General features: G+C 43.1%; 1 protein-coding gene across 3 annotated transcripts in view; it reads right to left on the minus strand.

Moving 5' to 3' along the window:
• The window catches only part of bbs9 (Bardet-Biedl syndrome 9), a 389,410-nt gene that overhangs the window by 334,501 nt on the left and 30,283 nt on the right, over window positions 1-24,626 (minus strand). For all 3 annotated transcript variants that reach the window (XM_063039451.1, XM_063039528.1, XM_063039590.1), the window contains exons 7-9: window positions 23,654-23,738; window positions 21,049-21,232; window positions 5,326-5,455 (exon numbers count right to left, since the gene is read on the minus strand). In XM_063039451.1, the coding sequence (XP_062895521.1) occupies window positions 5,326-5,455; window positions 21,049-21,232; window positions 23,654-23,738 (399 nt within the window). The remainder of the gene's footprint in view (window positions 1-5,325; window positions 5,456-21,048; window positions 21,233-23,653; window positions 23,739-24,626) is intronic.

A 24,626-nucleotide genomic window follows, 5' to 3' on the forward strand; every position in this document is an offset into this window, starting at 1 on the left:
AACAAGAAATGTAGACAGAGTGCATGGAAAGGAGGTTGGTTTCCATGACATTCCCAGTTGTGTCTGCATCTCTCTGCAATTTCTTCCGGTCACAGGTGGAGCAATTTCCTAACTAAGGTCTGAAGCATAAGACAGAGGAACAGAATTGCCACTCGGCCCATTGCCTCTGCCCCACAATTCCATCATGCTGATTTATTATCCCTCTCAAACCCATTCTCCTGCCTTCTCCCCATAACCTTTGGTGCCCTGACTAATTAAGAAACTATCAATCTCCACTTTAAACATACTCAATGACTTGTCCGCCACAGCCATCTGTGGCAATAAATTCCACAGATTCACTACTCTCTGGCAAAAGAAATTCCTCTTCACCGCTGCTCTATATGGATTTCCCTCTATTCTGAGACTGTGCCCTCTGGTCCTAGACTCACCTATTAAAAGAAATATCCTTTCCATATTCACTCTATTTAGATCTTTCAATATTCGATAGGTTTCAATGAGATCACACTTCATCCTTCTGAACTCCAGCGAGTACAGGCCCAGAGCCATGAAAAGCTCTTCATGTGTTAACCCTTTCATTCCGGAATCATTCTCCAGAAACACCTCTGGACCTTCTCCAACACCAGGATAAATTTTCTTAGATAAAAGACTCCAAACTCCACACAATATTCCAAGAGCAGTCTGACCAATGCCTTATAAAGCCTCATCATCACATCCTTGCTCTTGTATTCTCGTCCTCTCAAAATGAATGCAAACATTGCATTGCTTTCTTTACTTCCAAATCAACCTGCAAGTTAACCTTCAGGGAATGCTGCACAAGGACTCCCAAGTCCCTTTGCACCTCTGATTTTTGAATTTTTTCCCCCATTTAGAAAATATTCTACACCTTTATTCCTTCTACCAAAGAGCATGACCATACATTTCTCTATACTATATTCCATCTGCCACTTCCTTGCCCATTATCCCAATCTGTCAAAGTCTTTCTGAAGACTAAACTTGGCCACAAAGCCATCAATTCCATCATCCAGAACATTGGCATATAACGTAAACTACCAAAACCTGCAGAACACCACTTGTCACCAGTGGTCAGCCAAGTTAGGCCCCCTTTGTTTCTACTTTTTGTCTCTTGTCAGTTAGCCAATCTTCCATCCAGGCTAGCAACTGGACAGAATGCTTTCTATGATGTATGATAAAAATTGGTGAGTGTCAAAGGAGTCATGCCAAGATTATTTAGTGTCCTGAGGAACTAGAGTGACTAGTGAGCATGGCATCTACACGATTGGACCAGGATGGGGTACTGGTGCTGTTAGCTCTAAAGAATTTGAAACTCTTAGCCCTCTCAACATTAGCATTGTTGATGTGCCCCCCACCCCCAAAGTCAAATACCAACTCTTCTACTGCTATTGAGGGAAAGGGTGTTGTCATGACACCATGTTACTAGACCGTGTCTTTTCTGTATTCTGACTCATTGTCAAGATACAGCCCAGTATGGATTCTCAAGGACCGAATGATCTACATCCCCATAGTTTTCTGAGGCAGTCGATATGCCTGTTCTGTTTTTATTCATTTTACTGAGGGGGAAGAAGGGATGTGAGAGTTGATGATTGTGCTGTCGTTCTTTTCTTTCTTGGTTTTGTGGCTATCTGGAGAAGAAGAATCTCAGAGTTGTATACTTTGATAATAAATGAACCTTTGATCGTGTCCAGACATGCCTAGGAATGTTTAATCAGGCTTGATACTGCATGGGAAGACAGGCTTTAGAAAGGCTATAAAAGCATCACGCACACACTGTTCTATGCATTGCATTTACATGTATATCGGTTTGTGATCACATTGATGTGCATGTTCTAAGTGAATAGCATATTGTGTCTACTCATTACAATAAAGTAATTGTATTTTCACGAGTATTTATGATAGCAAAATGCCTCACCAATGTTGCAACAGCCATGATACTTCCTGTTATATTTGTGGCAAGCATATACTTAAATCTCAAGATAGAGCATGACTCTTCTTATTAAGACCTACAAGCTCAACTTTGGCTGTAAAATTGGTGACCAAGACGAAGCCTGGGTTCCTCACACTGTTGCGCAATATGCATTGCCAATCTTGGAACTTGGCTCAGAGGTATTCTGAAGTCAGTGCCATTCGCTGTCCCAATAATATGGCGAGAGCCGAAGGTTCCCATGAAAGACTGCTACTTCTGACCAGTGGGTCTGATTTCTCTGCTAAAAACAAGAAATCCATTGAATACCCCAAACTCCCTTCAGCCATGAGATCTGTGCCACATGATGATAGTCTTCCAGTACAGAAGCCACCAGAGAAATGAAGTCTGGAGAAGGCAGACGAAGAAGTCATGATGCATGAGCCAGGAATGGAAAACAACACTGATACAGATTTTGAACCTTTTATGTCAAGTAAGCCTCATCTGATAACTCAATCAGAGTTAAATGACCTAGTCAGAGTCTTTGGTTTGTCAAAGATAAAAGCAGAATTACTGGGTTCAAGACTGCAAGGATAGAATCTGCTGTCACCAGACAGAAAAATTTCCGTGAAGGATTTTGATATTTGAGACAAATGTTTCCCCAGAATAACTGATGCCAAGTTCAAGGAAGGCATTTTTGTTGGTCCACAAATCAAATAGGTCATCAATGACAGGCAATTTGAAGACCTTCTAGTGGAATTGGAGAGAAAAAAAATTGCATGGAATGCATTCAAGGATGTTGAAATTTTTCTTAACAACTGCAGAGCACCAATCTACAAGCAGCTGGTTGACAACGTGCTTCAAGCATACAAAACCATAAAGTGCAACATGTCAAAGATTCATTTTCTGCATTCCCATTTAGACTTCTTCCCTGCAAATCTTGGCACTGTCAGTGACGAGCATGCTGAAAGTTTTCACCAGGACAGTGTGGACGTGGAGAAATGGTATCAAAGCAACTGGAATCCATCCATGCTGACAGATTATTGTTGGACACATAAGCGAGAAGTCTCAGACGCAAGAGTATAAATGATAATCAAACATTTTTAGCTTTGTTGAACTATTGCAAAGCGTCAGCACCATTAAGCAATTATACTTGATAAAGTTAATTTCGTGCTTTTCAAAATTCCTATGTGGTACAAGTAGTCTGAACTTCTGTTCAGCTTCAAGCTGTCTATCATAACCACAAAAAAATTCTGAGGAAGCAACACCTTTGAAAAAATTTGTTGTCCAGTGTTTAAGAGAACTTTCTATAAATTCCCACACAGGAGGCTGATCAACAAATAAGAAAAACAAAATAAAGGCAACATACTGACATGGATTAAGAATTAATAACTGAACAAAAAAGTGAGAATAAATTGGAAATAGTTTATTATTGTCACATGTAGATACAGTGAAAAGCTTGACTTGAATATTGTTCATACAGATCAATTCGTTACACAGTGTATTGAGGTAGAACAAGGCAAAACAAATGATAAAGTGTAACAGCTACAGAGAAAGTGCAGTACGGGAAAACAATAATGTGCAAGAGCCTAACAAGTTATAATATAATGCCAAGAGTCCACCTTATCATACTAGGGAACCATTTAATAGTCTATGACAACAGGGTAGAAGTGATCCTTGAGCCTGGTGGAACATGCTTACAGACTTCTGTATTTTCTGCCTGTCGGGAGGGGAGAGAAGAGAGAATGACTGGGGTGGGTGGGGTCCTTTGTTATGCTGGTTTCCTACACTGAGCCAGCAAGAAGTATAGACAAAGTGCACAAAGCGGAGGTTGGTGTCCATGATATGCTAAGATGCGTCCACAACTCTACAGTTTCCTGTAGTCACATGCGGAGCAGTTGCAATACCAAAGGGGACATGTCAAATTTCTTCAGCCTCCTGAGGAAATACAGGTGTCAGCGAGCTTTTTTTACTGAGGCATCAACATGTTTGGACCAAGACGGGCTGTCAGCAATTTTCACTTCAACCATCTTGAAACCCTCAACTTCCATTCCAATGTAAATAGGAGTATGTGCACAGCCCACCCATTTCCTGAAATCAATAACCAGCTCTTTTGTTTTGTTGTCATTGAGTGAAAGGTTGTTGCCTTGACATCATATTCTACAATCTCTCCTTCCTATATTCTGAGGATCTTGTTCAGGTTGGCAAGTTATGACTAGTGGGATATTACAGGAATTGATGCTGGATTAGTTTACTGATGATTCCAAACTAGATGGGATTGGGAGTAGGAGTACAGAGGAGGATGTAAACAGCCTTTAGTGAGATACAATCAGGCTGAGTGAGTAGAGAGGAATATACTGAAAAGTGAGGTCATCCACTTAGGAATACACTGTCCTGAAATGGTTTCTTTGGAACATGGATACTTAAAAAGAGATAAAATTATGAGGAGCCAAGATAAATAGGAGGAACCTCTTTTCATTATCCGGTTTTTAAAAATATGATGGCATAAATTTACAGTAATTAATAGAAGGATTAGGGAGGAGATGGGGAGATGCTATTTCATACAGAGGATGCATGGAATTCACTACCAGAAAGATGAGAGAGACAGGAAAGCTCAGTATCTTTGAACAGAAATTGAGGAGCTGTGACCCACAGAAATGGAAGATGGAACCAGATAATTACACCGGTTCTACAGAATGGACCAAATCACCTCCCTCTTCCTCATATTTTCTTTCATTCCATGATACAACTTAATAACAATGTTATTGTCTGCTCCAGAAAAAAAATTGAAGAGTAGAGAGCACTTTTGTTAATATCTACAGGAATTTTACATGTGAGGTATTGAGCACAAAGAGTTCTGTACAAATAGCACTGTATAGTTAATTATTATTTTTATTGTGACTGTATAAACTGAAGAGAGGGAAACAAAACTGAGCTAGAGACAGAACTAACTTTAATAGTTCAATGATTAACTATCTTAACTCTACTATATTTACAGAAAAACTGCTATTTCACTAGAGATCAAAAATCAAGATGAATGCAGTTTTTACTTAGAATACCAATAGATTAAAACATTATGACCAATTTGTCAGTCCTGTCTAAACATTCGTTATGTATTTCTAGAAATTAAACTATTCAGGATCAATCATCCTTTTTTTAAAAATGGAGTAGTGTTAATTAGAAATAATCTCATTCTGCAATATAGAAAACAATTGATTTTGAAAATATTCATCATTGCTGTTCTTCACCATGAACCACAATAAAAGTAATCTAGATAAAAATTCTGAACTATGATGTCACTACAAGCAGCTGGGAAATTGAGCAACTATCGTTAGGTATAGACAACATACATATATTCTGCTGTACAGCACAGTCATTGATAGGTTATTGAAGACTGGGATACTCACTGGAAGTTGGCAACTTGTACACACACAGGAAGATGGGGAAGCTGTGCAACCCATTTCAGAGTAACGTCCTGATATACAAGTAGCTTGTTATTATGGTTTCCAATCAGAATGTTTATTGTTCCTTCCAACACTACAAGGTAAACAACGGAAGAAATAAATTACTTGTTTCCTCAACCAAATAAACATCATACAGAATGTATTTCACATTCCTGCTTTAGTTCACTGATGATCATAACAATTTACACAAGACAATACAAAGGTTACAACATTTTGCACTTTAAAAATTGAAACAAAATCCTTCAAAAGTATGAAGTTTGAATCAATTTCTCAACATACTGCAAACCAGTTGTAATTTCCTCATTTCCTTACTAATCTTTCAAAGAATATTTTTGGTATTTTAAATGAGAGTTCTTGCCAGATTCTAAGTATACAACATTTATATGCAGTCTGATATTGTATATACAAAACAATTGCACAATACCTTTACAGCTATTATGACAAAAGATGACAAAGTAATTTGGCCTGGTAAGTCCTCCAGGCAAAAAAAAGAAACATTTACATTTGAACCATTTTTTAACCACCATCCCAATACAGTACCAAGATTCTGAGGTACACAAGGTTCCAAACAGAGACATTTCTTCAATGGAACATAAATCAAATAACTAAAAGACATCCAAGAACGTTAGAATAGGGACAACAATGAGTGCCATGAAGGTAGAATATGGCCAAATACAACAAACCTTATTGTGAAGAAATAAAATAAATGCAAATGTTAAAGTAGTAAGTCCTAAAATGCTACAGCAACAAATGCATCTTCACTAGTCACCGGACTGGCCTTTCATTTTTTCCCCTGATTCAGTACACAGTGGAGAACAGGGTTGCCACCTTGTGGATATGATGAAGAATTGAAATCTACTGTGTTCATAATGCCTTATATAAACACTGATGACTGCAGTTAAATGATCGCAACGTGCTTTGGGACTTTCTGATGATATGCAAGGTGTTACACAAGCTCAAGTACTCTCTGGCTGTCACTCGATGTCATAATCTACTTCATTATGGCCTTGCTGTAACCGTAATACTTTATTCTGCATTCTGTTATTGTTTTCCCTTGTACTACCTCAATGCATTGATGTGATGAAATGATCTGTACATAGTATTCAAAACAAAAGTTTTCTCTGTACCTTGATACATTGAGAATAATAAACTAATTTACAATAATCTCCATCCAGCTATGCTACCACATACCCCAAGATTGTGGCACAACTCTCCACATCTCACTCCACTTTACTAAAAACCTTTCCAAGAGCCATCAGAGCTTTGCCTCACCACTTGCAGATCACCCTACAATGTTAACATCATAGTGTACTTCGCTTTAGAACATAAGGGGAATCTGAGAGAATTGCACAAAGCCGAAGAGACAGACGTCAGGCAGAGCCGTGGGAGTAGGGGACTCCATAGTGAGAGATACAGAAAGGGGTTTCTGTGGCAACAGGCGAGATTTAAGGATGGTGTGTTGCCTCCCTGGTGCCGGGATCCAGGATGTCATGGACCGATTGCAGGGAATCCTCAAGAGTGAAGGTGAACATTCGGAAGTGGTGGTGCATGTTGGCACAAATGACGTGGGGAAGAAGTAGAAAGACATTCTACAGCGTGACTTCAGAGAACTCGGAAGAAGGCTGAAAAGCAGGACTTCCAGGGTGGTTATCTCCGGTTTGCTTCCAGTTCCTCGTGCTGGAGTGGGCAAGAACAGGGAGATAATGGATCTGAATGTGTGGCTGAGGAACTGGTGCAGGAAGCAAGGATTTACATTCTTGGACCACTGGGGTATGTTTCGGGGTAATGATGAATTGTACAAAAGGGACGGGTTGCACCTTAATAAGCGGGGCACCAGCATTCTGGCAGGCAGGTTCACCTCTGCAACACGGGTGTGTTTAAACTAAGTAGTCTGGGGGAAGGGATGAACTGGAAATATAAGGATGGAGATAAAGGGAAAGTGAGAATAAGAAAAGTTAAGAATGACAGCAGAATCAACAGAGCAGAAAGCTCAAGAAGGGATCGTACAGTATGGCCAAGTGAAATAGGAATTGATATGGGAGGTGAGGGCAGTAATGAATTAAAAGTATTGTATATAAATGCATGGAGTATAAGAAATAAATTAGATGAGCTTGAGGCACAGTTGGAAATTGGTAAGTATGATGTGGGAATAACAGAGACATGGCTTCAAGTGGACAGGGCCTGGGAAATGAATATTCAAGGGTATACGTCCTATCGAAAGGACAGACTGATGGGCAGAGGGGGTGGGGTGGCTCTGTTGGTGAGGAATGATATTCAGTCCCTTGGGAGGGGGGACATAGAATCAGGAGATGTAGAGTCAGTATGGATAGAACTGAGAAATTCTAAGGGTAGAAAGACCCTAATGGGAGTTATCTACAGGCCCCCAAACAGTAGTCTGGATGTAGGGTGTAAGTTGAATCAAGAGTTAAAATTGGCATGTTGCAAAGGTAATGCTACAGTTGTTATGGGGGATTTCAACATGCAGGTAGACTGGAGGAATCAGGTTGGTACTGGACCCCAAGAAAGGGAGTTTGTGGAGTCCCTCTGAAATGGATTCTTAGAACAGCTTGTACTGCAGCCTACCAGAGAGAACGCAATTCTAGATTTAGTGTTGTGCAATGAACCGGATTTGATCAGGGACCTCCAGGAGCCATTAGGAGATAGTGACCATAACATGTTAAGTTTTAATCTACAATTTGAGAGAGAGAAGGGAAACTCGGAAGTGTCAGTATTACAGTTGAACAAAGGGAACTATGGTGCTATGAGGGAGGAGCTGGCCAAAGTTCAATGGAACAATGCCCTAGCAGGAATGGCAGTGGAACAGCAATGGCAAGTGTTTCTGGGAATAATGTGGAAGGTGCAGGATCAGTTCATTCCAAAGAGGAAGAAAGATCCTAAGGGAAGTAAGGGGAGGCCGTGGCTGACAAGGGAAGTAAAGGACAGTATAATGGACAGTATTAAAATAAAAGAGAAGTATAACATAGCAAAGATGAGTGGGAAGCCAGAGGATTGGGAAACTTTTAAAGAGCAACAGAAGGTAACTAAAAAGGCAAAACGCGGAGAAAAAATGAGGTACGAAGGTAAACTAGCCAAGAATATAAAGGAGGATAGTAAAAGTTTCTTTAGGTATGTGAAAAAGAAAAAAAATAGTTCAGACCAAAATTGGGCCCTTGAAGACAGAAACGGGTGAATTTATTATGGGGAACAAGGAAATGGCAGACGAGTTGAACAGGTTCTTCACTTGGGAAGACACAAACAATCTTCCAGATATAATAGTGGTCAAAGGACCTAGGGTAATGGATGAACTGAAGGAAATTTATATTCGGCAGGAAATGGTGTTGGATAGACCATTGGGTCTGAAAGCTGATAAGTCCCCAGGACCTGATGGTCTGCATCCCAGGGTACTTAAGGAGGTGGCTTTAGAAATTGTGGATGCATTAGTAATCATTTTCCAATGTTCTATAGATTCAGGATCAGTTCCTGTGGATTGGAGGGTGGCTATGTTGTCCCTCTCTTCAAGAAGGGAGGAAGAGAGAAAACAGGGAATTATAGATGGGTTAGCTTGACGTCAGAGGTGGGAAAGATGCTGGAGTCAATTATAAAAGATGAAATTATGACACATCTGGATAGCAGTAACAGGATCGGTCCGAGTCAGCATGGATTTACGAAGGGGAAATCATGCTTGACTAATCTTCTGGAACTTTTTGAGGATGTAACTATGAAAATGGACGAAGGAGAGCCAGTGGATGTAGTGTACCTGGACTTTCAGAAAGCCTTTGATAAAAGTCCCACATAGGAGATTAGTGGGCAAAATTAGGGCACATGGTATTGGGGGCAGAGTACTGACATGGATTGAAAATTGGCTGGCTGACAGAAAACAAAGAGTAGCGATTAACGGGTCCCTTTCGGAATGGCAAGCAGTGACCGGTGGGATACCGCAGCTGCTTACAATATATATTAATGATTTAGATGAGGGAATTAAAAGTAACATTAGCAAATTTGCCGATGACACAAAGCTGGGTGGCAGCGTGAAATGTGGGGAGGATGTTATGAGAATGCAGAGTGACTTGGACAGGCTGGGTGAGTGGGCAGATGCAGTTTAATGTGGACAAATGTGAGGTCATCCACTTTGGTGGTAAGAACAGGAAGGCAGACTATTATCTAAATGGAGTCAAGTTAGGAAAAGGGCAACGAGATCTAGGTGTTCTTGTACATCAGTCACTGAAAGCAAGCATGCAAGTACAGCAGGCTGTGAAGAAAGCTAATGGCATGTTGGCCTTCATAACAAGGGGAACTGAGTATAAGAGCAAAGAGGTCCTTCTGCAGTGTACAGGGCCCTGGTGAGACCACACCTGGAGTACTGTGTGCAGTTTTGGTCTCCAAATTTGAAGAAGGACATTCTTGCTATTAAGGGAGTGCAGCGTAGGTTCACAAGGTTAATTCCCGGGATGGCGGGACTGTCATATGTTGAAAGATTGGAGCAACTGGGCTTGTATACTCTGGAATTTAGAAGGCTGAGAGGGGACCTTATTGAAACATATAAGATTATTAAGGGACTGGACACACTGCGGGCAGGAAGCATGTTCCCGCTGATGGGTGAGTCCAGAACCAGAGGCCACAGTTTAAGAATAAGGGGTAGGCCATTTAGAACGGATTTGAGGAAAAACTTTTTCACCCAGGGAGTGGTGGATATATGGAGTGCTCTGCCCCAGAAGGTTGTGGAGGCCAAGTTTCTGTATGCTTTCAAGACAGAGATGGATAGAGCTCTTAAAGATAGCAGAATCAAAGGTTATGGGGATAAGGCAGGAAATGGATACTGATTGTGGATGATCAGCCATGATCACAGTGAATGGCGGTGCTGGCTCGAAAGGCCGAATGGCCTACTCCTGCACCTATTGTCTATTGCAGCCATCCCCAACCACCGGGCCGCGGACCGGTACTGGGCCGCAAAGCATGTGCTACCGGGCCGCGAGGAAACGATATGATTTGGCGATAGGAGTCAGCTGCACCTTTCCGCATTCCTGGACTTATTTCCTGGCATAATTTACATATTACTATTTAATTATTTATGGTGCAACTGTAACAAAAACCAATTCCCCCCGGGATCAATAAAGTATGACTATGAAATTCCCTGTCACGCCCACTGTTGAGCTTGAATGCACGCGAGGTCATTATGCACGTGTCATCCATGTCAGCGCGGGAAGGAGATCAATGATGGCGGGCTGAAAAGCATGTTTGACATAACATCTCTGCCGGCATTCTGGATCAAAGTCAAGGCTAAATATCCTGAGATAGCCATGAAAGCACTGAAAACATTGCTTCCATTTCCAACATACGTTACGTACCCCGTAACTGGGTTGCCAAACCAGCAGAAATGGACCACTTAGTTGGAGTCTGGTTTAACAGAAACTAATAAAGTTTTATTAAAGAAATAAGTAACACAGTACTCTGATCGTAAGGATATAAATGGAACAGGTTAGCAATGATAAAATGCACATGTACACAGAACTAGGGTAATAGGAATCAACCAAGCTCTATCGCAGTCTAGGGGTAAAATGATCAGTCTTAAGTGACGCAGAGTTCAGTTCAGCTTAGTACAGTTCGCAGTAATCGCTGTTGTGCCGTTGGAGAGAGAGAGAGAGAGAATGCAAATTTTGATTCAAACAGACCTTTGATGTTCTTCGCAGTTAGCTTTTGGGTGGATCCTTTTTATGTCTTCTGTGGTCACCGACTGTGACCCCTCCATTCCGGATACAACCATTTTTCCGCGGTGAACCCGGCACCCAGGCAAGGGCGGACACACACACCAGGTTCCTGCCAATCGTACCTTTTCACCCTGTGCATCTATGGTCGGTTCCCGCGACCAGACCTCCAAACTCCCACCAACTTGTGGGGGCACACCGTTCTTCCAGGGTCTCGTTATCTTGTGGTGTGTGTCGTGCCTTAGCGAACCTGTTCTTTTTATCCCCCTGCTGGGGTATCGCCTGTCCATCAAACTTCAAACAGTTCAGGTTCAAAGCAACCGGTCTGTCAATATTCTGAAATGTGTTTCTTTCTCGTTAATCTCTCTCTTCTCTCTTATTAGCATTTTGAATGTTTCTCCATTGTCTCACTTATCTCTCTCTCATTAGCATCAATCTTCTGATAACTTGGTTTTTCGTCACACATATCTCTGCAATGAATGCAATGAAAACTAAATTGCGGAATAGACTGGACATAAGGAACCCCGTTCGAGTATCTGTCTCCCATCACCCTTCGATGGGACCGTCTTGTTGCAGGGAAACAAGCCCAGGGCTCCCACTGATTCAACGATATTGGTCTGTTGCAATGATTTTATATGTTCATACGGAGAAAATATGTGCTGTATGTTTAATATCCAAATGTTACTTAAAATGTTTTGATGTTATTGACTTATATAACTATATAACAATTGCAGCACGGAAACAGGCAATCTCTGCCCTTCTTGTCCGTGCGGAACGCTACTCTCACCTAGTCCCACTGACCTGCACTCAGCCCATAACCCTCCATTCCTTTCCTGTCTAGATACCTATCCAATTTTTCTTTAAATGATAATACCGAACCTGCCTCTACCACTTCTACTGGAAGTTCATTCAACACTTACTTCAAGCTCCCCATCCTCCCCTGATGATTGACTTATCACTATATTCATGCGAGGAAAATATGCGCTGTGTGTTTAATATTAAATTTGTTAGATAAACCCTTTCAGAAACGAAATTGAATGTATTAGCTACTTATCACCTATATTGCGTTCGTGATTAACACACTCACAGCAGAATCGCCAAAAACGATTTGTGGAAAAAATTGGCACATACACGCATGCGCTAATTACACATGTGCACTGGTGCCCACGCAAGGCTTCATGGTCATTGTAGTCTTTCTCGGGGTAAACTCAATGTATTTGACTGCCACTCTTGTTCATTGGCAACCCTACCCCCCCCCCACCCGGTCGGCCGGTCATATTGTCAATATAAAACCGGTCCGCAGTGTGATAAAGGTTGGGGACCCCTGGTCAATTGTCTATGTTCATATGGGGAAAATATGTGCTGTGTGTTTAATATCCAAACGTTACCTAAAATGTTATGATGCTAATGACGTATATAACCGTATAACAATTACAGCACAGAAACAGGCCATCTCGGCCCTTCTAATCCGTGCCAAACACTGACTCTCACCTAGTCCCACCGACCTGCACTCAGCCCATAACCCTCCATTCCTTTCCTATCCATATACCTATCCAATTTTTCTTTAAATGTTAATACCGAACCTGCCTCTGCCACTTCTACTGGAAGTTTGTTCAACATTTACTTCAAGCTCCCCTGTCCTCCCGATAATTGACTTATCACTATATTCATGTGAGGAAAATATGCGCTGTGTGTTTAATATTAAATTCGTTAGCTAAACCCTTTTAGAAATGAAATTGAGTGTATTAGCCACTTATCACCTATATTCCGGTCGTGATTAACCCCCCCACCACCGAACAGAATCGCCAAAAACGATTTGCAGAAAAAAAAAATCAGCAGGTACACACATGCGCACTGGTGCCCGTGCAAGGCTTCATGGTCATTGTAGTCTTTGTAGTCTTTCTCTGGGCAAACACAACGTATTTGACTGCTACTCTTGTCCGTTGGCAACCCTACGCCCCCCCCCCCACCCTGGGTCAGCCGGTCCGCAAGAATATTGTCAATATTAAACTGGTCCGCAGTGCAAAAAAGGTTAGGGACCCCTGGTCTAGGGTGGCTATCCCCGTCACTGATAACAGCACCACGACATTACTCTCACCCCTCGCACAGTGCTGGGACAGCTACAGCAAATCAAGGCTTTTTACCCAGTAGATGTAAGGTCAGTCAATGCCAGTGTAAACACAGCAAAAACAGCCAGCACTCCTGAGAATCACAAAGAGAAACACAGACAGCTGGACACATGCAAACGTGAGTCATGGGACCCTCCAGCGTCTGTTGATCACCTGACTCCAGACCAGCAGGAACAGGTGAGACAGATGCTGCAAGAAGAGTGTGCTGCATTTTCAAAAGACGAGAGTGATGTGGGATGCATTCCGTCTTTGCAGTTAAAAATCAGACTGAGCGACACAACTCCTGTAAGGTGCACCTACACTTCTGTACCCAAACCACTCCACAGGGAGGTGAAGGAGTATGTGGAGGACCTACTGTGTAGAGGATGGATTCAAAAATCCCGGTCCCCATACTCATCACCAATAGTCTGCGTCCGTAAGAAGGATGGGAGTTTACGTCTGTGCGTGGATTACCGTGAGCTGAACCGAAAATCCATCCCTGACCGTCACCCCATCCCTTCAGTGCAAGATATCTTGAACAGCCTGAGTGGGAGTGTATGGTTCTCGGTACTGGATCAGGACAAAGCGTACCATCAGGGTTTCCTGGAGGAGAGTAGCAGGCCACTTACAGCCTTTATAACACCTTGGGGCTTATACGAGTGGGTAAGGATCCCCTTCGGCCTGTCCTCGGCCCCAGCATAGTTCCAGCGCAGTATGGAGGAGTGCCTCGTGGGTTTGAGAGATGAAACATGTCAGCCGTATTTGGATGACAATCTTGTCCACAGCCAGTCTTTTGAAGACCATGTGCGGGATATGAGAGAGGTGTTACGTCGCTACCAAGCACATGGGGTAAAACTGACAGCTAGAAAGTGTGAAGTGTTTAAAGACAAAGTGAAATTCCTGGGTAAGATTCTATCCAAAGATGGCTACTGCATGGATCCTGCTGAGATAGCACCAGTACAAGCACTCAAAGACCGCAGACCTGAGACTGTGGGAGACCTGAGGAAAATGGTAGGGTTCCTATCGTACTACCGCCCATATACCCCAAACTTCTCACACATTGCCAAGCCGCTGTACAGTCTGTTATCCACCGAGAAGACCCCAGGAAGTAAGGTCCAAGGATCAAGTGCAAGTAGGAGCAGGGGGAAACCCAAAGAGTCAGACCAGCTACCCTCAAGCCAACCGATCACCTGGACTGAAAAACACCAGGAAGTGCCCTGCCAGCTGTTAGAGTACCTGCTGCGCCCACCACTCCTAGGTTACCCCGACTTTGAGAAGCCGTTTGTGTTGCATCGTGATGCCTCACAGGAGGGGCTGGGTGCAGTACTGTACCAGAGACAACGAGGCAAGCTGGTCGTCATAGGTTATGGGTCGAGAACACTAACTGAACCAGAAAATTACCACCTCCATTCTGGAAAGTTAGAATTTTTGGCAATAAAGTGGGCCATTTGTGAAAGATTTCGTATGTATATTATGCACCCTCTCATTCACTGTCTACACCAATAATAATCCCTTAACCTATGTTTTGACCACAGCGAAGCTGAATGCCACAACACACCAGTGGATTGCGAGGTTAGCTGACTTTAATTTCTCAATCAAGTATCAGCCTGGGAAAGTTAATGGAGACACAGAAATTGGCAGGAAACAGAGAGTGGGAATAAAGGGATCCTATTCTGGTTGGCTGCTGGTTGCCAGTGGTGTTCCACAGGGGTCTGTGTTGGGGCCGCTTCTTTTTACATTGTTCATCAACTATTTGGATTATGGAATAGATGGCTTTGTGGCTAAGTTTGCTGACAATACGAAGATAGGTGGAGGGGCCAGTAGTGCTGAGGAAACGGAGTCTGTAGAGAGACTTGGATAGATTGGAAGAATGGGCAAAGAAGTGGCAAATGAAATACACTGTTGGAAACTGTATGGTTATGCACTTTGGCAGAAGAAATAAATGGGCAGACTATTATTTAAATGGGGAGAGAATTCAAAGTTCTGAGATGCAACGGGACTTGGGAGTCCTCATACAGGATACCCTTAAGGTTAACCTCCAGGTTGAGTCGGTGGTGAAGGCGGCGAATGCAATGTTGGCATTCATTTCTAGAAGAATGGAGTATAGGAGCAGGGATGTGATGTAGAGGCTCTCTAAGGTGCTGGTGAGACCTCACTTGGAGTACTGTGGGCAGTTTTGATCTCCTTATTTAAGAAAGGATGTGCTGACGTTGGAGAGGGTACAGAGAAGATTCACTAGAATGATTCCGGGAATGAGAGGGTTAACATATGAGGAACATTTGTCTGCTCTTGGACTGTATTCCTTGGAGTTTAGAAGAATGAGGGGAGACTTCATAGAAAGATTTCGAATGTTGAAAGGCATGGACAGAGTGGATGTGGCAAAGTTGTTTCCCATGATGGGGGAGTCCAGTACGAGAGGGCATGACTTAAGGATTGAAGGGCGCCCATTCAGCACAGAAATGCGAAGAAATTATTTTAGTCAGAGGGCGGTGAATCTATGGAATTTGTTTCCACAGGCAGAAGAGGAGGCCAAGTCATTGGGTGTATTTAAGGCAGAGATTGATAGGTATCTGAGTAGCCAGGGCATCAAAGGGTATGGTGAGAAGGCGGGGGAGTGGGACTAAATGGAAGAATGGATCAGCTCATGATAAAATGGCGGAGCGGACTCAATGGGCCAAATGGCCGACTTCTGCTCCTTTGTCTTATGGTCTTATGGATGGCTTGTCACGGTTGCCACTTGATATGGAGCAGTACATCCGCACATGCTCACAGGAAATAGAGCCAGAGACAGTAAAAACTGTCACACAGGCACTCCAACTCAAATCGCATGAACATGAGCCCTGGTTGTGTCCAGCCAGCGTTACTGCAGCATGTACTGATGTAGAGCATCAAAGACCAACTTCCACAGTGGCAGAAATCTCCACCGAGAACCTAAAGGAAGCACAAAAGGATGATCCAGTCATTGGCAAGGTGTGAGAGTATGTCATGACAGGACAGTGGCCTCATCAAAGGGGAAGAGACCGGCGTGATGACACCTCTGTTCTAGTAAGGGAGAGAAACAAGTTGTATCTCAACAAAGACGGCATCCTGTACAGAAAGTCAGCGGCTCGAGATCAACTAGAGTTACCTAAAACATTCCATCACCTGATGTACAAGGAGCTGCATGAGGAGATGGGACACCTCAGAGTGGAGCGGACACTTAGCCTGATCCGTGAGCGTTTCTATTGGCCTCATATGCAAAGAGATGTGGACCATTATGTGACCAAGGTGTGTAGCTGCCTGAAGCAGAAGTGCCCGAACAAGCCAACTAGAGCACCACCGGTTAATGTAGTAACCACATATCCTTTTGAGATGGTTTCAATAGATAACCTGCATCTGGAAAGCTGTAAAGGAGGATATGATTACATCCTGGTTGTCATCGATCACTTTATGCGCTTTACCCAGGCATACGCATGTACCAACAAGTCAGCAAAAAATGCTGCTGAAGAGATCTTCGGAGACTTTGCGCTCAAATTTGGATTTCCGGCCAAGTTGCATGATGATCAGGGCAAGGAGTTTGAGAATAAGCTGTTTTCCAAGCTGGAAGAATACTGTGGCATCCAAGGCTCACGCATAACACCTTACCACCCAGCTGGAAACGGTCAGGTTGAGAGATTTAATCAAACACTCCTTTCCATGCTGAGAAACTTGACAGAGGAAGCCAAGTCAGATTGGAAGAGCTCCTTAGCCAAGGTCGTACAAGCATATAACTGTACGCATAGTGAAGCGACAGGATATGCCCCATACTACCTCCTCTATGGTAGAAGCCCCCGGCTACCTGTGGACATTATGTTTGGCCTGACACCAAGTGACCAGAGCACCCCTCACAGCAAATATGCCAGTAAGTGGAGAAGGTGGATGCAAGAGGCATACAGGCTGGCATCACAGACAGTTCAGAGGGAGCAAAATAGAGCAAAGAAGCAGTATGACTGGAAGACTTATGGAGTGGAACTACAGCCAGGGTGTAGAGTATTAGTGCGGAACTTCAGGGACAGAGGAGGACCCGGGAAGCTCAGGTCTTATTGGGAGGATTAAGTCCACATCGTAACCGAGAGGAAGCACAAGGACAGTCCTGTCTACATCATATGACCTGAGAGAGGCCCAGGAAAGACTAGAGTCCTACACAGGAACCTGCTACTGCCCTGTGACTTTCTGCCCGTGGAAGATGATGAGCAAGGGAAAAAGAAAATGTGAAAGAAAAAGCCAAACACAGACAAGAAGAGTGAAAGGCAGGAAAGGCAGAAGGAGAGAGATCCGCACAGTAGTTCAGAGAGTAACTGGAGATTCATCACCACACGACCAGCAGAGTCATTCGACCTGTTCAGAAGCCAGCTGAGAGTGGAAGCAGAGGAGTTCCAACCACAAGCAGCTGACAGAGGATTGGAGCAAGGCAGTAAGGAAGTCGAGTGTCCAGATGAGGGTGAGGAAGGTAGGATGGAACCAGAGATGGAGAATGGAGAAACTGCAGGGGCCGAGCGAGTGGTGTTGTTTGACGAAGCAGACGAGATGAGCTCTGAGCAGGCGTCGTCATCTGATGAAGCAGACGAGAGGGATCTCGAGCAGTGGTCAACTCCCATAAGAAGGTATCCTTTCTGACAAAGAAACCCACCCAAGACACTCACAACCAACACATTGGCTCAACCATCAGTCGAACACAAACCACTGATATATAGAAGGACACTGGAACATGTGTGAGGCATACAGTAGGACATGTGGGTCTGTGTAAAGGGTTATGGGGTAGACATAGGGTCAAAACCTTCCGTCCGAGATGCATAGCCCTCACAAGTAGCGGAGTAGCACTTATGCCATCATCTGGCCAGTGATGCCTGTTGCTGACACATGACATAAAGAGGGAGATGTGGGTCACGTCAAAGACTGTTGCTGTACAGAGAGTATCCCGAAAGACTGACTCCTTTATAACCTACCACTATAACTCAACAGTTGAAGACATGAGTACCCTGGGAAATATATAATGTCGGGACGACATTCATTTTGAAGGGGAGAGTGTGGGACCCATAGTAATGTGGAGCATATTAATGGACACTGGATACCCCCCTAATTTTCTTATATTATGTTCATATCATTTTTATTGCTTTGGTTTGTTATTTTGTTCATTCACAATTTGATTAATGTTCAGTTGCACTAGCAACAGTAATATTTTAGTGCGTTGGTTGATGGTTACAAGGGGCAAAGCTTATACAGGCACTTGGGGCAGCTGAGGGGTCCTGGAGGCCACGAGAGTGCACACGTGATGGAGTAGACAGAGACGGCCCCGCAGCATGCATGGTAAGCCGATGCGCTTGTGTTCCTGTATTTCCAGAAAGGAAAATGAAGACGTTATTTTAAACTTCTGCATGCCTGGAAGTCCCTTTTGTGTCCAAGTGTGCAACAGAAAACCTAAAATTTCCTCTTCCATAACTATGCTCGGTAAAGTGGAGATAACAGAATTAATTGCTTGGATTGTCTGCTTCAGCAATACTGATTAAACACGAGGCTCATTCTTGCCATCCGATGAGATCTTTGCAGAGTCTGGAATGCAATATATTTGTGTCTGTGATTTCCTAGCACTAAAAGTCAATGTGTGCTTTTCAGTCAAAGCAGAAAACCTTCCCTAATATTATTAATTCTTGAACACCGTGGTCTCTCTCATTGTGGCCTCTTTCCCTGGGAACGCGCAAAACTCTTTGTTCATCCTCAAAAATGGAGGTACATATTGGAAACAACAGAAAACACACCATTAGCTGATGTAATGCTTGTTTGAGGAGATGCCACAGCACTTTATGTATGTAGTGTTGGAGCAATTTTATATCAAAGAGGCAGAAGTTACGAAGCTGAAAGAACAGCCAATGAATCATAAACCAGCAGGGTGTCGGCAGCGGTTGGGACAAATAACAGCGCTGGAAGTTTGGGGTTACATCTCCATACTGAAGTAATCTACACTAAAGAAAATAGATGTTCAGCAACTGATATATTAAACTGAGTGTACTAGCATATCACTGTCTCACTTAGAAGTGCTCCAGACCCTGTACAACAGAAATGAAGAGGTAAAATAACTTGTGTTGAATCAAAATGAAAGTAGACTTCATATCTACTCAAGCAAACAAAATGTAATTACAACAGTGACTACACGCAATAAAATATTTAATTCAGCACAAAACACTTTGGATGCTCAAACTCAGGAAGGCAGTATAGAAATAAAAACACCTTTTTTTTGCTCCCTGCATCAGCCACACATTTTACACCCCCCACCCAACTTCAATCAGAGACTCCCACCTGCTTTAAAAAGATCACTATTATCCCAGTACCTAAGAAAAACAAGTTAATATGCTTTAACAGCTACTGTCCAGTGGTTCTGACATTTAATGTTATGAAGTGCTTTGTATGGCTGGTTATGACGTGGATGAAATCCAGGTTCCCAGATTACCTCAACCCATTGCGATTCACCTACCACCATTTCCCTGACCCTACACTCATCTCTAGAGCATCTGGACAGTAACGACATCTACATCAGACTATTGTTTATCAACTAGAGCTCTGCATTCAGTACTATAAATCCAAGCAAACACTGTCAAATCCTGGAAGTCAACACTTTCCTCTGCAATTAGATCTTCAGCTTCCTGACCAGTAGACTATAATTAGTAAGGATAGGCAGCAACAGCTCCACCATGATTTAGCGCCCACCCCCCGACTTTACAGCCTGCACGCACATGATAGCATGGCCAGATCCTGCTGCAACACCATCTATAAGTTTGCAGATTATACCATCACAGTGGGCCACGTCTCAAATTGCGATGAGTCAGAGTGCAGGAAGAAGTTAATAACATGGAGTCGTGACAACAACCTTTCCTTCAATTTCAGCAAAATAAAAGACCTGCTTATTGAATTCAGGAAGAGGGACAATGCAAATGCTCATGCTTTCATCCATAATGCTGAGGTTGATAGCTTCAAGTATCTTAAAGTGAATATCACCAATAGACTGCTGGTCCAACCACGTAGATGTCACAACCAAGGAAGATTGCTGACACCTCTACTTCCTCAGGAGACTAAAGAAATTTGGTCTATTCCCACTGACCCTTGCCTACTCTTAATTGATGCACCACTGAAAGCATCCTATCCAAATGCATCACTGCTTGTTATGGTAACTGCTCCACCACAACCGCAAGAAACTATACAGAGTTATGGACACAGCTCAGCACATCACAGAAACTAGCCTCCCCATCCGGGAACTCTGTCTATACTTCTTTCTGTCTCAGTAAAGCAGACAGTATGATCAGACACCCCAGCAGCTCTCACATTAAACCAGGGATTCCCAACCTTTTATATGCCATGGACCCTTATCATTACCAGAGGGGTCTGTGGACACCAGGTTGGGAACCCCTGTATTAGACAGAAGATAAAAAGGCTTGAAAGCACATCCTAGCAGGCTCAAGGACAGCTTCCACCCCATTGTTATAAGACTATTCAATGGTTCCCTAGTACGATAAGATGGACTCCTGACTTCACAATCTACCACGATCTGATCTTGCACCTTATTGCTGATCTCTACTTTCTCTGTAGATGTTGCACATCATTCTGCATTATGTTACTGTTTCACCTTATACCAGCTCAATGCACTGCATAACAATTTGATCTGTATGAAATGTATGCAAGACCAACTTTTAACTGTACCTCGGTTCATGTGCCAATAAGAAATGAATTACAAATATTTAGCTCTCTCAAACACAAGAGCATAGATTCTAGTCACTAAAGTATTCATACTTTTCTGTGGATTAGTAAGCCATCTGCCACTACCTTGGAATTGAATTAGCTTTAGATACCTGAAGTGTAAGGCAAAAAACAGCTTGGGTTGTACTCCAGTTTTTTCATGAAGCGAAGCTGTCCATTTTCTTTGAAGCAGTAAAGGTTTCTCTCACCAAGTACCAATATAGAAGAAGGAGCTTGGTGAAATGATGTGATGTGTATGTCTAAAGCTTGCTCACCAATGTTCACTGTCCAATCCTTCTGTAAATGCAAAAGATGCATAACTGGTCAAAACAGGTTAAATTTGCATCAACTCAAATGCAACCATTCATGATGGGCTTGGCTACACTGATATTTTCTACCACCCCACCCCTGTGCATTTTTTTGGAACCGAAGACTATATTATTAAATAACCATGCACCAATGTCATGAGAAATAACCCTTATAGCAATAAAATTGTTAAATTTCTAACAAATTTATTGTTCAAATTCAAATTTCACTATGGAAATCATGTGAATGTTCTCCCAATACAGACTGGCCAACTGCTATCAAATGTATACACAGTAACAAAATATCACACAGGGAGTCAATAATTTGCACATAAAGTTAAAACAAAATTTTGTCCTGAACTGCAAGAATATCGAAGCAACTCACCATCGTGTGCCTCTTGGTAAAGATGGAACAGAAGCCAAAAAATTCTCCTGGCCTGCAATATACTTTCAATGGAGTTTTGCAAACCACAGGACATTCATCCACCATCAATACATTCAAAACTGCCTCTCCCTACTGCTTTTAACTTTTCCCTTGTCCTTCATGTTGGGCTCTTTAAAGTTGTAAAGCTATAAGTGACACACACAAAATGCTGGAGGAACTGAGCAGGTCAGGCAGCGTCTATGGAAAAGAGTACAGTTGACTTTCCAGGCCGAGACACTTCAGGAGGACTAGAGAAAAAAAGATGACTATATTTAAAAGGTGGGGGAGGGGAGAGAGGAACACAAGGTGATAGATGAGGCTGGGAGGGGGAGGGGTGAAGTAAAGAGCTGGGAAGTTGATTGGTGAAGGAGGTACAGGGCAGGAGAAGGAGGAGTCTAATAGGAGAGGACACAATGCCATGGAAGAAAGAAAAGGGGTGGGGGGGGGGGAAAGGAGCACCAGAGGGAAGCGATGTGCAGGCAAGGAGATAAGGTGAGGGGGGAAAAGGGGATAGAGAATGGAGAAGGATGGGGGTGGGGGGGCCATAACCACAAGTTCAAGAAATCTATGTTCATGCTATCAAATTGGAGGCTACCCTGACGGAATACAAGGTGTTGTTCCTCCAACCTGAGTGTGGCCTCATCATGATAGTAGAGGAGGCCATGGGTTAACATATCAGAATGGGAATAGGAGGTGGAATTAAAATGGCTGGCCACTGAGAGGTCCCGTTTCCTCTAGCAACCAGAACGTAAATGCTCGGCGAAGCAGTCTCCCAATCTACGTCAGGTCTCACCGATTTACAGGGAGCATTGATCACAGTACATGACCCCAACAGACTCACAGGTGAAGTGTCACCTCACCTGGAAGAACCGTTTGAGGTCTTGATGGTCATACGGGAGGTGCGGAAGCAGGTATAGCACTTGTTCCGCCTGCAAGGATAAGTGCCAGGTGGGAGATCAGTGGGGAGAGCAAATGGACAAATAGTCACATAGGGAGCGATCCCTCTGGGAGCAGAAGTAAAAAGTGGATGGGAGGGAAAAATGTGCTTGGCGGTGGGATCCCGTTGGAGATGGCAGAAATTCCAGAGAATGATGAATTATGTGCTGGACACAGAGGCTGGTGGGGTGGTAGGTGAGGAAAAGAGGAACCCTATAACTGGTAGGGAGGCGGGAGGATAGAGTAAGAGCAGATGTGCATGAAATAGAAGCAATGCGGATGAGGGCAGCATGGATGGTGGAGGAAGGGAAGCCCCTTTCTTTGAAAAAGGAGGAAATCTCCTTTGTTCAGGAATGAAAATCCTGATCCTGAGAGCAGATGCTGTGGAGATGGAGGAATTGAGAGAAGGGGATAGTGGGAAGAGGTATAGTCCAGGTAACTATGAGAGTCTGTGGGTTTATAATAAATATCAGTAGATAAGCTGTCTCCAGAGTTAGAGACAGCGATATCGAGAAAGGGGAGGGAGCTGTCTGAAATGGACCAGGTAAATTTGAGGGCAGGGGGGAGTTTGATGAAGTTGACAAGCTCCACATGGGTGCGGGAAGCAACATTAAAGTTGTTGATGTAGGGTAGAAAAAGCAGGGGTATGGTCACCAGTGTAGGCTAGAAACATAGGCTGTTCCACGTAGCTGACAAAAAGGCAGGTATAGCTGGGACCCATGCAAGTGCCCATGGCTACAGTTTTTGTTTGAAGGAAGTGGCAGGAGCCAAAGGAGAAATTATTAAGAGTGAGGACAAGTTCCACTAGATGGAGGAGAGTGCCGGTGGAGGGAAACTGGTTGGGTCTGGTGTCCAGAAAAAAATGGAGAGCTTTGAGGCCTTATTGGTGGTGGATGGAGCTACAAGTATTTCAGTTAACCAAACTCATGATCAGTTTGCATTTAATCATAGCCTATCACCACCACCTCAAGGTGACAAATCCTGCTTAACAGAGACTCCTCAGTACAACAGACAAAATGGACGTATTCAAAAGCAGCAAGACAAAAAGCTCACCGTGAGTCTTTTCCCAGACCCCAATTTCTGTTGCTCAGAATCATGCCTGCTTTCTGCATCTGTGGCAACTGCCAATACCTGGTACCTAATCAGAGAGAAAACACACAGTTTACTAATTGTACTTCCAAATTACATTGTTCTTTAAATGTTAGTAATGCTATTTAAATGCATATTACTTATGTCGCTCAGGACCAAGAGTTGAGGTTATTTTTCAATAATAGTAAATGCACCATATACTCAGGCATCCAGAACACACAATTAGACACACATATGTGCAACAGAGAAAAAGCAGAATTTGGACAGATGATTTCTGTACTAATTCAGAGAGCAATTAAAATTATTCCCAATATTCTTCACTCTCGTTAAGTGTTACTTTCCCAGCTTTAGTATCCATGAAATTTATTCTGCATGTAGTAATATTCCAACATCAAAATTCCATTATCCTCTTCTCAAACTCTGCAAATATTTTTTGAAATCAATAATTTCTTATTGTTAATTCTTAGCAGGAGGTAGAACAGTACAGCACAATACAGGCCCTTCAACCCATGGTCTATATAAATTGACTCCATGAGCAACAGCTCAGTAGCCTCCTCATACAAACATTTTGAAGATCTGCAGATATTTCTATTCTGCACAGCCTCCCAGAACTTCCTGTCCTCTATCACGAAGGTCTTTCACAATAGCATGCAGGAGAGTCTGGACCAGCCAGAGTCCAGAGTAGCTGACTGGCTCCATCCACTCCTTCAACTCTAATAAAACTTCAAGATGTGACAGCTTACCAGACAAGTTGTACTCTGCTCTGTGAGACTGGATGGGCCCAGACCAGCTGGAAGCGTACTATAAACATCAAGACATTATGCTCAATTACACCATTCAGCCCATCCAGTCTGCCCCACCGTTGCATCATGATTGATTTATTATCCCTCTCAACCCCTTTCTCCCTTCTCTATGGAACCTTTGATGCCCTTACTAA

This window comes from Mobula hypostoma, chromosome 1 (assembly GCF_963921235.1).
Source record: "Mobula hypostoma chromosome 1, sMobHyp1.1, whole genome shotgun sequence".
Lineage (NCBI taxonomy): Eukaryota > Metazoa > Chordata > Chondrichthyes > Myliobatiformes > Myliobatidae > Mobula > Mobula hypostoma.